At 41.8% G+C, this 14448-nt stretch overlaps 1 protein-coding gene across 1 annotated transcript; it reads left to right on the forward strand.

Annotated features, from left to right (window-relative positions):
• Positions 1 to 1813: 1813 nt before the first annotated feature.
• LOC145434999 (uncharacterized) lies at positions 1814 to 7116 on the forward strand. Its single transcript, XM_080312253.1, has 4 exons — positions 1814 to 2154; positions 2681 to 2861; positions 5632 to 5824; positions 6700 to 7116. The coding sequence occupies exons 1-4, from the start codon at positions 2032 to 2034 to the stop codon at positions 6890 to 6892; spliced, it is 690 nt and encodes a 229-aa protein (XP_080168379.1). The 5' UTR covers positions 1814 to 2031; the 3' UTR covers positions 6893 to 7116.
• The last annotated feature ends 7332 nt before the right edge of the window (positions 7117 to 14448 follow it).

The raw sequence follows: 14448 nt of genomic DNA on the forward strand, positions 1-14448 counted from the left end.
CATTATGACGTCATAACATAATGTAATCAGTCAAAGTTCGAATACATATCTTTTATGCGACCACAAAGAATATAATGCCTGTTATCCATTACATTAAACATACCTTGGTATTTTTTCGACGACAACGATTTCATTGCAATTGGTGACAATGCTGGGGGAATTTCATGACTTCGGAAATGTGCTATTTCCAGTAGCGTTCGTAGATTTGTACTATATGTTTCGTATGCTACGATGCGGTCAATCAAGGTTTCAAGGCATCAATAGCGAAAATTAGTATCGAATATACAATTCTCGTTGATAAATTAACTTTAAGTGGCGAGGAGCGTATAATTTCAGTACTCGAAAAAATCGTGTTTTAGTACTCGACTCGAATCATTAAAATTAATACTCGATTCAGATTCGAGTACTCGAATCATTGTGCCCAGCCCTATCCGAGACCGAAGTTCCGAGGCTGCTGTCCTTAGTTCTTCAAAGACCATTCACATTGATGTTCTGGATTCAATATGACAGGCCCAATCTATGAGATAACAATTGCGTATGTGTCCGAACTCGTTGACCTTTCCAGTTAGGCTTACGCAATCTCTCGAGTTCTAGTCATTGGAATTAGTCAGGTCAAGTCAAGTGCGAACATGAATCGTATTGAATCTTTATTCCGTACGTAGTTTACGCAGTTGCCTTTAGAGCGAAAATGAGAGGTCTAGAAGTTGTCCAGTCTATTGATCCAATCGTACGCCGGGTGCCTCCGCTTTGGTTGCCTATTATCACCTGGTCGTAACCAGAGATGGCCACAGTCCGGTTCAGGAGCAGGAGCAGGATTTCAATGTTTTTTTACCTGGCCGGACTGGATCCGGATTTCGAATTTGGGGTGACGGTCGGATTTTAGGGTCTATCGATTTGCGTAATCTATAACTCTACCATGAAATCAAAACGCATGCTACTAAGGATGACCTGATACTTGATTCGTGGCATAGGGACGATTCTTAGTTCACGTACATTTTGTAAAATAATCCTTTGATTAAAAATAAATGAATAAAACATTTGTTACCACACTTCAAGTCACGGCTCACCGGCAAACCTCTCGCGGCACCTACGTTAAAATCACTGTTGTCGGGAAATTCATGTGACCATCATAAAGTCACTTTTTTACGTTGGAAAACACCATTGTGACGTCATCTTGATAAAAGTCGCTCGCAGCCCTTGCCCCACCACCCGATATTGTCACGAGCCGCCACTGCCGTGAACCCTTTCGTGGTCTGTGCACTACATTTTAAGTGGTCTATGAAAAGGCAGTGTAAATTTTAGTGTTTTATTTCAAGGTCACGTAAATGTTGTCAGATTATATATAGCATAATATCATCTAGTTCGAAATTGAAGCTGACAATTTCTAGTCCGGAGTTTCCAGGTATTATCGCATTCTGCAGTCACATAGTCTATTACACCACTTTCCAGCTTGTTCTTTTGCCACTATTTAAACATTGTATTAAATATCATACCAGTTGCAGCTAGGCTAGACGTTAACTGTAGGCAAATTTCCTCAACTCAGTTAATTTCGGTTGAGTTGAGTTGATTTCATTTTGCGTGGCTCCGTTACCGATTAGTTCGTTTTCATTTTTCTGCGTTGTGTGCTATATTGCAGTTCATTTTATTATCAGACCAGGTCACAGAGGGCGCGCAAATTAAAAAAAACAAATCTAAAAGTTTTTTTACACTAAAAAAGTTTAGGAATCTATCTGCTACTGCAAAAATGGAGGGCGAGCGCGAGAGGTAGAAATACCACAGCTGATCAGTGCCCTCTGATCCATATCATAATTTGGCTGAAAGTTTACGCTGGATTCCCTTCATGCCTTGACCCTGCCGATTCACCAGAACTTGAGACCGGCACTGGTTTTATTCGCCAGTGACTGGGTTATGAGGACCAGTCGAACTGAACCCATGACTTCCATTCTGCAAGACTTGAGGTGTGACCACCGAACTCAAAGATTATGCCTTATAGTTTTTCAGATCCTAGTTAACTGTGAGTAGAGAAGAGACATGGCTCCCGGAGACTTCGAAATAAACACTGTCATCATATTCGGTATGTTGTCAACGGTCGGAAATGCAACTCAAGTTTTGATGTCCGTGCAGTCAGACGGTGTTTTCTTTGCCGATTGCAACGTGAGTATAACCCCCTGTTATAGCTCCGCATGCTCCTGGCCTGGCATGAATCGGAATTGCTAATGATCATCAATGTTCATATTACTGGAAAATAGCGATTAACAGCAGTCCCCCGTCGACTGATTTTATGCTGAACCTGATCAAATATTGTCTTTCAGATATGCTTGTTACTCCTTTCGGATCCATTTTCCAGTGGTGGTTATGTTTAAGGCTACTTTCGCTTCTATACTTGATAGTTTGGTAGATGAAACTACTTAACTTTGCACACGTTTGGCTTCTAAAGTAGTAAGTAGTTTCGGATTAGTTTGCATGGGAAATATAGCCCCTGTACCACGATAACTGAATATATTTCTGAACATGGCAACCATTTGCGTGTCATTTAGTCATTTTGCTTTAGTCGCGAAGATGCATTTTGGCATTGCGAAAGTAGCCACCACCGATTAACTTATAAAAAGGTATCCCAACCACCGGCGGCTACGATATAACAACTATTTGACCACCTCTGTAAATACCATCCGTATTTCAGGATTGCCAATTGCTTGCGTTAGCGAGCGTTATACCAGGGATTTGCGACACGACTCAGACATTGACTACGGACGAATTACGTACCACTGTCGAGAACGCAGAGGCCGCGAACACACAACCATTTACCTTCGATGAGTTGATCGTGTGCTGCGACGGTACCTCGGCAACCGGCTTACTCTCCGGTAACTAGTGATGTACCAGTGTGAATCCTAAACAACATGGAGTTGATAAAAGGGCATTTATTAGATTCATCAGACAGACATCGTCAGTAACGAAGTACTTATACTTTTTCGGTGCGCTCAAGTTCGTTTTGCCTATACTTGCACAATAGGGTTGTCCAAAATTTGGAAAATCTTACAAATCCTCAGTTGTAATGTCTTATTCTATAGATTATTGATAAAAAACGACACTGAGCCTGAAAGAAGCTCACAGGAAGGCCGTTAAGATTTCGTACAAAGCGTTTGAAAGTAGCTGCCGAAGAACGGGCGTGCCACCGACCATAGAACGGCGAGAAGACTAGTAGTCACGAAACCACGGCTCTTGATTGGCTAATCGGCTATGCTTCAATGACCACGACAGCAGCAGCTTGCTGAATTGGTGATCAAGGAGTCTGCTACCGGCGGCGATTCTGAAAGCGCACTGTATGTAGGCTGACAGATAACGATTTAGGATTGATTCAGGATATGTTGAGGTACGAAATACATGATGAACAAACAACAGCTGCTTCACAAAAACGTCTAAAGCATGACCGCTTTGTTGTGAAGGAAACCGCCGTAGCCTATATGCCTTGTTTTCGACGAGGGAGGGAAAGCTGCGCGCTTATGCAAGTGGCGACGGATTCCTCGTTTCACAAAAGATATATCATTATTGAATACAAATATAAAGCTTAACAATGACACTATAATTTGTATGATCTTATTGGGCTCAGGTTGTAGTACATAGTTGAAGTTTTGAAAGCTCTAAGGATCGGCTGAATCAGCGGGTTATGCTTGGCACTTGTCAGATGCTTGCATCAAACTGTATTCACTTGCAAGTGTTGTCAAAGTCCTTGATGATAACGCAGAAAAGTGGCGTAAAGGTGAGCACATACTATGCTGGATATGTTATGTAAAAGTCCTTAATAATCGCGCAGAAAAGGGGTGTAAAGGTAAGCAGTAGCACAGACAATGCTGCATAGTGCACAGTAACCAGCATAGTTTGTATATCATATCAAGCATAGTCTGTGCTTACTTTTACACCTCTTTTCTGCGTTATCATCAAGGACTTTGACAACACTTGCAAGTGAATACAGTTTGATGGAAGCATCTGACAAGTGCCCAACATAACCCGCTGATTCAGCCGATCCTTAGAGCTTTCAAAACTTCAACTATGTACTACAACCCGAGCCCAATAAGATCACACAAATTATAGTGTCATTGCTAAGCTTTATATATGTATTCAATACTGATATATCCTTTCTGAAACTAGGAATCCGTCGCCACTTGCATAAGCGCCTATGGTTTCCCTCGTTGAAAACAAGGCATATAGGCTACGCGGCGGCTTCCTTCACAATAAAGCAGTCATGCTTTAGACGTTTTTGTGAAGCAGCTTTTGTTTGTTCATCATGTATTTCGTACCTCAACATACCCTGAATCAATCCTAAATCATTATCTGTCAGCCTACATACAATGCGCTTTCAGAATCGCCGCCGGTAGCAGACTCCTTCATCACCTAATCAGCAAGCTGCTGCTGTCGTGGTCATTGAAGCATAGCTGATTAGCCAATCAAGAGCCGTGGTTTCGTGATTACTAGTCTTCTCGCCGTTCTATGGTCGGTGGCACGCCCGTTCTTCGGCAGCTACTTTCAAACGCTTTGCACGAAATCTTAACGGCCTTCCTGTGAGCTCCTTTCAGGCTCAGTGTCGTTTTTTATCAATAATCCATAGAATAAGACATTACAACGGGGGATTTGTAAGATTTTCCAAATTTTGGACAACCCTATTGCACAACTTAACAAGTGTTGCCACAATTGTTTCCACAATATTTAGAACAAGTTTTGAGGCGAAATTACTTACTTTTAACAATTTGGAATTTTAAAAGTAGAAAATAGTTTGGAGATAAATTATAAATTTTCAATTCTTTTATGAGTGAAGTTTTCACACAATCGCGTGCAGTATAGTTCTATTCGATACTGAATACTTAGGAATGTACTTTATTTTTCTTTCGAGGCCGCAAAGTGTCGCCAGAGAGGCTGGCATCTTGCCGATTTTCAGATTACTGATCGTTTATATGTCCACTTTTTCGAATCCGTTAATATGGGGGAGATTGTTTGTTTGTTTGTTTTGGGGTATTCATGGTGTTTGTCGACTACTATGGTCATTTACACAAGGCCGATATTCTTCTTATTTTTCCGTAACTGCCGACTTATAGCACGGCCCACCTCTAGGCTTTTGTAAGACACCGCTGACGCGAATGAGGTGGCGAGGAGGAGCCTAGGTAAACCTCCAACACTTAGGTATCGGAATTCGGAAGTCGACCTCGGTCGGACTCGAACCCGCACCCATTGGTGTTGCAGCCGCGGATTATACCACTGCGCTATCTCGCCACTAATGTGGGGGAGATAATTTGTGTTGAGGTTGTTAAGAGGGCGATCAGTCAAAAAAGGTTGTGAACCACTGGGTTATTGAGTCTGAACCACAATTCTTCTTCGCCACACAATCCCATAGTGCTGCGTGCCTACGGGGCAGCCATGGATACCAGTTTTCAAATCAAGTCTTTGGTCAGACCCAGCCTGGGATTGAACCTATTATCTACCAATTGAGAAGCTGGAAGCTACTGTTATGATATCTCGTCATTCGATTTGAACTGATAGGATCGAGTTCCAATTACAGTCTAGACTTGACAATGTTTGATCGACTTCAATCCGTAGCACTTCAATTGTATCACAAACGCTTTTCATGCGTTATATATTTAGATGTACTTCATCATTCGTCTGTGAACGAGGTGACCTTCAACCTCTGTCAGCAAGAGTTCACCTCGGCCTACGACCACATAGTTCTATACGGACTACAGGAAGTTACCATCATATCTCCGACATCGACAGATAATCCGCGGAATAAATTGGACGTGACTCAAACCGATCTGAGCTCAAGAACCACAACCTACAGGTTTGTATTTTAGTCTTCTTGTGATTGTAATAACCTCTCATTGCGATCGGATGCCTGAATCTGAATCTATGTGCGTTTATAACGTGCGTTCCTGTCATGATGGTGATTGTGATTAACGTAATGATTAGATGTGTCTCGGTCACGCGAAGGGAGAACGGGCGCGAAGGCGATGTGACTGGTGTGCTGTTGTAGAGAACGTTTGAACTTTAAAGAATACATTGAACCTTATTACAATGTGTCCACGCTTTTCCTTCATTCATAATAGTGCATGATAACATTAAGAATATTAATATTAAGATAACATTAAGAAATATTCCCCGATACAAATGAATCTGCAAATAGATCTAATTTCTGGAGTCAGTGGCTATACATACTGGACGTGTCTGAAGTAAACTTGATCTGTGTGGTTATGATGATTGCAAGTAACTCTTGTACAAAAGTAAACCAAAAGCTGACCAAATTCCAGAGGTGATCAAAATATTCGTTGGTGATACTAATGTGTAAGTGTATCCAATTACAGTTGAAAGAGAGATCAAGAGAGTCGTTTGGATACGTAGATTGGGAGGGCGTCGCAGACCGTAGGCTAGTTAGTCGATCGATCGGTGGTGACAGCTGACAGCTATCACAATTCCAAAATGCATACATGTGACAAATGCAAATTGACTTATGCTGCCAACATAAGGTGCAATTTTTGAAATTTATTCCTTACCATGTAATGCGAGTAAACAAACAGATACTTTAGCATTCTAAAAGAGTACTAACCGTCTCTGCTGAAACATGAGTTCATCTAATTATGGGTGACTCTATAAAGTTACCCACAACCACTACGATCCACAGCATTCAATCATCATAATTCACTCATCTTTCCATTTCAGAGACCACCACATCGCATTACTATTCAAAAATCTTTTCGACGGTTCGCTGGCGGTGCGCAGCTTCAGCTTGATTTATGATCACACCGCAACCGACTTGTCGACAGAGATAGACGCGGCGCTGGAACGAGCACCATCTAGCGTAAAGTCGAAAGCCGACAACACATTCATGGCTACCGCGATTTACGGCATGTAGCGCGAAACTAACCGGTTGCGGGCGAGGCGCATTTCAAGACGATGCGCTCTGCAGGCGTCAAACGATACAGAGCATTTTGATGACACTATGACGACCCAGTCAGCTGAGCTGGGGAATTAACAAAACGAATATTTCAACCTTAATCCACTGTGTTTTAAGAACTTCTCTCTCGCTGATTCAGCCAAGATGCTGCCAACATAAAAACTTTAAGACGTGAAAGCGAACCTGTCATGTTCTATCGATACATTGCTTAGTAAATAGTTTAGTACATAGGCAGCATGCAGGCTCCTTGAAAATGATATCAGGAGTCAATCAGGGATTTAATTGTGGTGGTGGTGACGTTAGCAGTGTAAGGATAAAATATGGCCTGTTTTGTCCGTCCTCACGACCATAATCGGTGCATATGCTAATCCAATTGCTTGAATCGTATGTGGTGCCTGCATTTTAAACACTGGGCCTAGTCCATAGCGTTCTTCGAAAATACCCCTACAATTGTGATAACATTTTTGCGTTTATAGCGTAGGCCTACTTTGAAAATTCTCCACATCACAACCATTAACATTACACCACACAACTAGCCACATGCACTATCGCCGGATGGCTACATTCAATAGGCCTAATCACCACCCTCTTCACAATGCGCACAAGACACAGCAGACTCATAAACATAGCCTTGTTTACTTATACAGGAGTCACAGAATTAGTCAGCAATAGTAACAAACAGCCTATGGTATTTTCCACCGCTCCGAAATTTCCTTTTTCTGGCCTTGATATTCTTTCTTTTCACTGAAATGCTATCTTGAAAATAATATTTTGTCTGTCCAATACCTACGCCATCATCGACTGCTTTTCATTTTTTAAGCCATTATTGACCGTGCGGTGCAAAAGACCAACAGGTGATAAGAGCCAAACAACCTTATGCCACAACAACAGGCATAAGGTTGTGCTACCACACCCATTTAAACAAGGGTGAACAAGTCGAATACACCAATCATTATGGATATATAGGGGTGTATGTATGGGCTCTGTTTTCGTGTACCACCCCAAGGAATCTAAATAGGTGGTACGCAAAACAGAATCCATTACACTGGACCACTGTCTCTCAACCTTATTACCAGCGCCTCCCAAGGGGTGATTTGGATTTTGAAGGTGGGCTGAAACGCTCAGGGGGCTATATGGGGGACGCTGGGCTCAGGGGGTGGTATGGGGGACGCTAAAGAAAAATGGCGTCGCTGTAGAGGGTGCAGTAGGGACTAATGATAATATAGTTAAACAACAGTTCTATATATACCTGAGTTCTCCTTGCGAATTTACATTCGATATATTTTGTCAAATCCAGAAATTTTTCTTCGCGAAATATTTGCCGATAATGTTTAAAACACGATTCCACAAATGCAGTGGTTTATTACAATTAATGTAAAATTAATTGCGCGTACTTTTAGATCGCCAATTCCCCGTTAAAATACTTCCGTCACTCTAGCTCGGGTTATTTTCACAAAATGTTCCGAAGTAAATCTCGCAGCGCACATCGTGTCGAAATCGAAAAAAGAGTGACTCTGCCACTTTTTAGAGTGAGAGCCCTTTGTACAATAAACATGCTTCGAAGTTTTTGGTCAAAATGATCACCTTATTTTATTTGTATTTGAGAGCTACAAAATTAAAGCTTCGGAATATCTCTCCATCGTAATCATAAAGAATGCGATTGTTTAGTGTTGTGACCCGCAACCTCACATGAATGTTGTATGTATAATATGTTGCTTTGTTTGGAATAGCCTACCTGTTGAAGTTAACAACTGGGTGCAGTACTAAATTCAATGTGAGCGAGCAAAGATCTCTACCACATTCACAGTTGATTTACTATAGTCACACAAAGCAATAAAATAAAACCCAATGTAATTAACTTTCCCGTATTATCAATCGCAGATGTGAATTCGGGACGAATAGTAGCCTATATATCGGGCTCGAACCAGGTGGTTTATGAGCCCGTACCCGATGGTTGTTCTAACAACCTTGATTCGATCCCGAATATAGCACATAGGCCTACAATTATTTTATCGTTAATTATTCGAGTGGTCTTCGCGCGCGATTCAACTGCGGAATAGCCTACTTCTAATATTAAAGTCCGACCGCACTTAGATCTCTTAACCATTGCTTTTTACCATTCTTCTTAAAAATGTGGGGAGGGGCGCCAGACCTAGGCCATTATTGAATGGGGACGCTGGAGGAAAAAAGGTTAAGAACCATAGTGCACTAGACCATGGAATATATCTTGATAAGGATTGAAGTGTTTGACTCATTTTCTCTCCTTTGAGAGGGGGAGCCTGAAAGTACATTTCACCCCATTTACAATCCCCTGCTATGGCGGAAATATGATAAATACACCTATATTTATAGTGTAGGCTAGGCTACACAGTAGGGTATGTTCGATATTGCTGACGTTAGAAGCGATCTCAGGATATCAATAAATGGACATGTATGATCATATGCAGTTAAATGCTGTTGCAACAAGACAAAATCTTCAGTGACACAATAGTGATCAAGACAAGGGTTCAAATCAATCACTCAACGAACTCGACTTTCTGTGACGTACGACTTTAATATTATATAAGTCTGCATTGCAAGACGCCAAAGTCGTTCTAATGTTAGTAAAGTTGATGGTGGTGGAATCAGGACAATTGGACAATGGTGACCTGAAGAGGCTACACTTAAGGAATCTTACTATTATAATAATTCGTAATTTGAGTTTATCATTTTTTCTGCGTACGTCCTTCGGGGCTTTCGGCTTACCTATCCTCATGTATTTTACGGATTGTACCAATAAAGAACGCGTCGCCATGAGTGAACGCAGCAATTGAAACTCATCTCAAGAAATGTATATTTTCATATTGCCGCTTCTGTCGCTACGCGGTAGATGCAACAGAAAGTTCTGGTAAACGCGCTATTGCTCACGTTACCGGAAAGTAGACTGTATCAAGTAGCACCGCTGGTATCGTGATGAAGGGAATACCTTGACAAGCGAACGGCTATTAATCACGCTCATTCAGGATAAAGATTGCTCATGAGTTTCTTTATTGATACAGCGCGACTGCAAAGAGCCAAGTCGCGTTCTTTTCCGTCCTATGTGATCAACAAGTGCAGTATGCACCATGTGGGCTTAGTCTGCATTACAGACCTAGACCTCGTTCTGCGTTATCCATCTTAGTGAAAATCCAGACCGATTTTACCCGGCCGCACAGTAAGTATAAAGAATTGGTTTATGAAATTTTCGCCACATTATTGGATGCAGGTACGCTGTAGCGTAGACGAAAATCGTGTCGAATACTGATTTCCATCACAGCGTATATAGGTGATGCATATCGATGAACAGCACCACCAGGTTCTTGTTAACCATATTTTCGTTCGCACCTATACTAGTTAGTTCAAATACATCAATTCGTATGAGGATATATCTCATGGGAGAAGTGGATCATTTTACGTGTACAATGCATTATGTACTGTTGTTGTAGCAGCCGTGCTCTATACTGCCTACATATGGCGCACTAGCGATGCTTTGCGCTATTGACCGTTTCTTTTGTGTGCGGCTGGTTCGGCAGTCGGTCACCTTGATATAGTTTCTGTAGAAGTTGCATCATGGATCATCAGCTACATAAGGAAGTCTTTTACAATATTGCGTGTCTTTTTATGCCAACAATGTAGATGTGTTTTGTGGTACAAAATCATGTTTCAAAACTATAGCATAAAAGAGTCAAACATACCCAAACAGGTCACTGACTTGGGGTGAGCAGGTTTCTGTTGATATATACTTATCTCTATGTGAATTAAGCACACGATCCACCTGCTAAAGTATCGCATGTTATCACATTGCATGTTCGCGCGTTCGTCCACATCCAGCACTGGTTTTACCAGCTTAGGTGGACTAGTGTGCTTCTGTGTGTCTGAAATATGACGAGAGCGGGAGTAAGTTTTACACGATGCACCAAGTTTTAAGATTAGAATTCGGCAACATATTTAAAAGCGACCTTCGTATTGTCGCTTCTGCCGCCATGCAGTTGACGACACTAGCAGTGCATGGTGGTGAACGGGTAATCCAATCTACTAAGGTGATCGAGTTACCATAGGGTAGATTGTATTGCGCTGGTGCTGTCGTGATGAATCAAATACAGGCGAACAGGTATTTATCACGCTCATTCAGAATAGATCTATGCTAGTCGGGAAGTTGATGCGTCACGACATCGATATCATAAACCATATGGGCTTGTTACCAGCATCTTAGAGACACCAATATCACTCCTAGTCATCTTTTTATCTATAAACTGTTCATAGCCAAACGCACTTTAAACGTAAATATCCGATTTCTATGATTTCCGCCACATCGTGCAATTCAGAATAGCGGCATTTTCTGGCACAAGATGCAGCTTTCGAACGTATATGCCAATAAGTGTAGATGGGACAAATATCACGAAACAAATCAAGTCGTGTGCATAGGGCTAATGGATGCTATTAACAAGTAGCCTATCTGTGTCTCTGTAGATTTGCCTCATTTAAACAATCGGAAACTGAAACTTGACTACGTTTATACACGAGTCCCACGAGTCCCTGTAACCGATGAGTCGATCGATTTTATACACAATGGATTTCCTATTAGAAGCCGAAAAACGGTATGAACACAAGGTGGCATGATAACCACAGTACACAAATTCCTGTTAGATCAGGGGTTCTCAACCCGCGGCCCGCCGACGATTATTTTGCGGCCCGCGACATCTTCCATTATGAACGCAATTGCTACTGGCACAGTATTGTTATGGAAGACCGATGTGTCATATTTGTCGAAGAACAGTTGTTGTAACGAAGCGTAGAAGATTAAGATGATGCCACGATAGTTTCTTCTGGAGTTATACATATCGCCTCATCTTAGGTAAAACGTTGCTAGCTAGGTGTCAAGCCCAGCAATCCATATTTCGAGGCATTGTTAAAATTGCCGACGACGTTACCGACGCATTGTTCAAAATTCTTAGAATATCGCTAAACCCAAGAATCTGCGAGAGAAGGTGTGACTGCTATAAAACTTCAGCGTACTGCGCGAATATTCGCTGTTTCTGCAACTTAGCAGCAAGGCCAACACAACATCACCTGACAAATTTCGAAGCTACAGTTGTCTGATTCAATCGGCACCAGAACATTAACAGCGCAGTCTCAGTCGATGTTTTATCGCGTGTTCTGAAACACGTTGCCACGTAGACTACTTCAGCCTCTAGGGTTGGACGAATCCACCGACTTCACACACATTGAATAGCTAATTATCCAAGTGCGTTTTATCAGATTGGACATGGACATATTTCCAGAGTAAATGCTGACGGGGCAAACGTGCGAAGGCGACCAGTGAAAAAACATCAACTTGAGAAAGCTGTATTCTGTAACTATGTGTTGGGCTCCAGTCATGGAAAAAATGAGATGGGTTGATTGGTTTGCTCAGAAATGACCGCGCACACCAGACTTCTTCTCGTATCACTGAGAGCTCAAAGTGATAATGGCCTCTGTAACGAATAACGTAATCTGAACGTAATTTTATACTTGCTCGCTCACGCATTGAAACAGAGGCTTGATTCTATGGTGGAAAGGTTTGAAGGTGCACATACCGACTTGCAACGAATGCTATGCGCACGCTCCATGAAGGGATTTACTTGCGCGGCTGAAAGATAGATATTGTCACAAAAAACAGCAACTGAAAACTTACGAACGCTGTCCATTATTGCTTTAGAATGCATTAAAATGTACTAAATTTCCGTATAAGACTGGTAAATAGGCTACAGTAGCCTAAATTTAATAGTAGCCCACAAATACGTGGCGATAATGTTATGCGGCCCGCGGCGTCTTTTATTGTTACAATGCGGCCCGTTATACGAGGGAAGTTGAGAACCCCTGTGTTAGATCATAGTGCCCCATATGGTGTGGACGCAAGCAAATCTCACGGCTCAGTGAAATTGGTCTACGTCACGCTTTCCATTTGGCTAAAAGCGATTTGACGGTCATTTTTGACCGGCTTGCCGTGCGCGAAATTTGATAACACCGGAATCAATCGAAAGCTACCGCGATACTGATTGGGAAATATAAATTTTATTCTGCTCGTGGTCTTGGAACCCCCAAAATCAGCCTCGAATGTTGCATTGTGACGGAGTTTTGTATTGTGACGCAATCATGCCGTCTGAGCAGCTCAGGAGCAAGTGCGCACGAGAGTGAAAGTGGGAATGCTCAATCGGTTGTGCAACGATGGCCAATACGCTTGCGGCTGGAGCTGCTCCTCTCCTGCTCACAGACGACATGGTTGCGTCACAATACCAAACTCCTTTACAATGCAACATTCGACGCTAATTTTGGGGGGTTCCAGGACCACGAGCAAAATAAAATTTATATTTTCGCAATCAGCACCGCGGTAGCTTTCGATTGACACCTGTTTTATCGAATTTCATGCCCGGCATGCCGGTCAAAAATTACCGGTAAATTGCCATTAGACAAATAAAAAGTGTGACGTCGACCAATTTCCTTGAGCCGTGAGATTTGCTTGTGTCCACACCATATAGGACACTATGGTTAGACCAAATAGAATTCGAGACATCTAGTGTTCAAATATTCGAATATGTTTAAAGATATTATGAATCACAATAACTACGTATTATAATTCATTCGTAAATCTTGTGACAGTAGTAAGAGATCTTGTGCATGAAGACAATGAAATTTGTTGATTTATTTTTTCAGGTACGATTAAGCCATAGGCCTACACCAAAATATATTCATTATGCCTTTATATATACCTGAATCCAACTTATACACCTGTCGCGATGTCTTTTGTAGTTGACTAGCATGAAGAAACGCAAACATCGAGCAATTATAAAGTCTTTTCGTGTGCAAGTAGGCTACAATGCATGCAAGGAAGAATCCGCCTGCAAAATCTATCACAATCGATTGTTTCCTCTATTGATAGACTCGTCAGATATGTAATTCGATTCCGATAAGGAAAAAGAACTTCGCGTATGAGGTAGGCGAAGGAAATACGGTTAGAAATAAAAGCTACGCCCAACTAGGTAGTGACTCGCAGTGGAAATGAGGTCCTATCGAGAATGTAGTAGAGCTTCATTCCCACTGTAAAGGATCAGTATTATAGACGTTACTATGATTGTGACGATTTGAGGGAAACTGTAACAGGGTATTAATAGGCCCGATTTCTCTGCTACAAATTTCGCATGCTACGTGAAACCCGGTAAAAGTACTGTCATATAAAAGCATCGGTATTACTTCGGGCAGAACTGCCTGGAATTAATCGGGGTGAGGTGTGGCTTCACCGATGAAACGACCTCACGCTAAAAATCACACACACACACAATCACGCCCAGATTTGGAAATCAAAATCTTAACGAGGGCGGAGAAAGTAACACGGGGGCGTATAGCCGGTACAAAAGTTTAAAGGGGTCACTAATTTTATTTTTATCTTTCCAATTTTCTGATGGAAGGATTTTGCTAGCAATGACTTGTTTGCGACAAGGCACATTCCGTTCTCCTTG

This window comes from Botryllus schlosseri, chromosome 3 (genome assembly GCF_051294905.1).
Source record: "Botryllus schlosseri isolate E-star chromosome 3, Bs_hap1, whole genome shotgun sequence".
Taxonomy (NCBI): domain Eukaryota; kingdom Metazoa; phylum Chordata; class Ascidiacea; order Stolidobranchia; family Styelidae; genus Botryllus; species Botryllus schlosseri.

Coding starts and splice junctions, on each gene's coding strand:
- LOC145434999 (XM_080312253.1), top strand. CDS start 2,032: ATGGCTCCCGGAGACTTCGAAATAAACACTGTCATCATATTCGGTATG. Junction 2,862..5,631: donor GGCAACCGGCTTACTCTCCG/GTAACTAGTGAT, acceptor TTATATATTTAG/ATGTACTTCATCATTCGTCT. Junction 5,825..6,699: donor TCAAGAACCACAACCTACAG/GTTTGTATTTTA, acceptor TTTCCATTTCAG/AGACCACCACATCGCATTAC.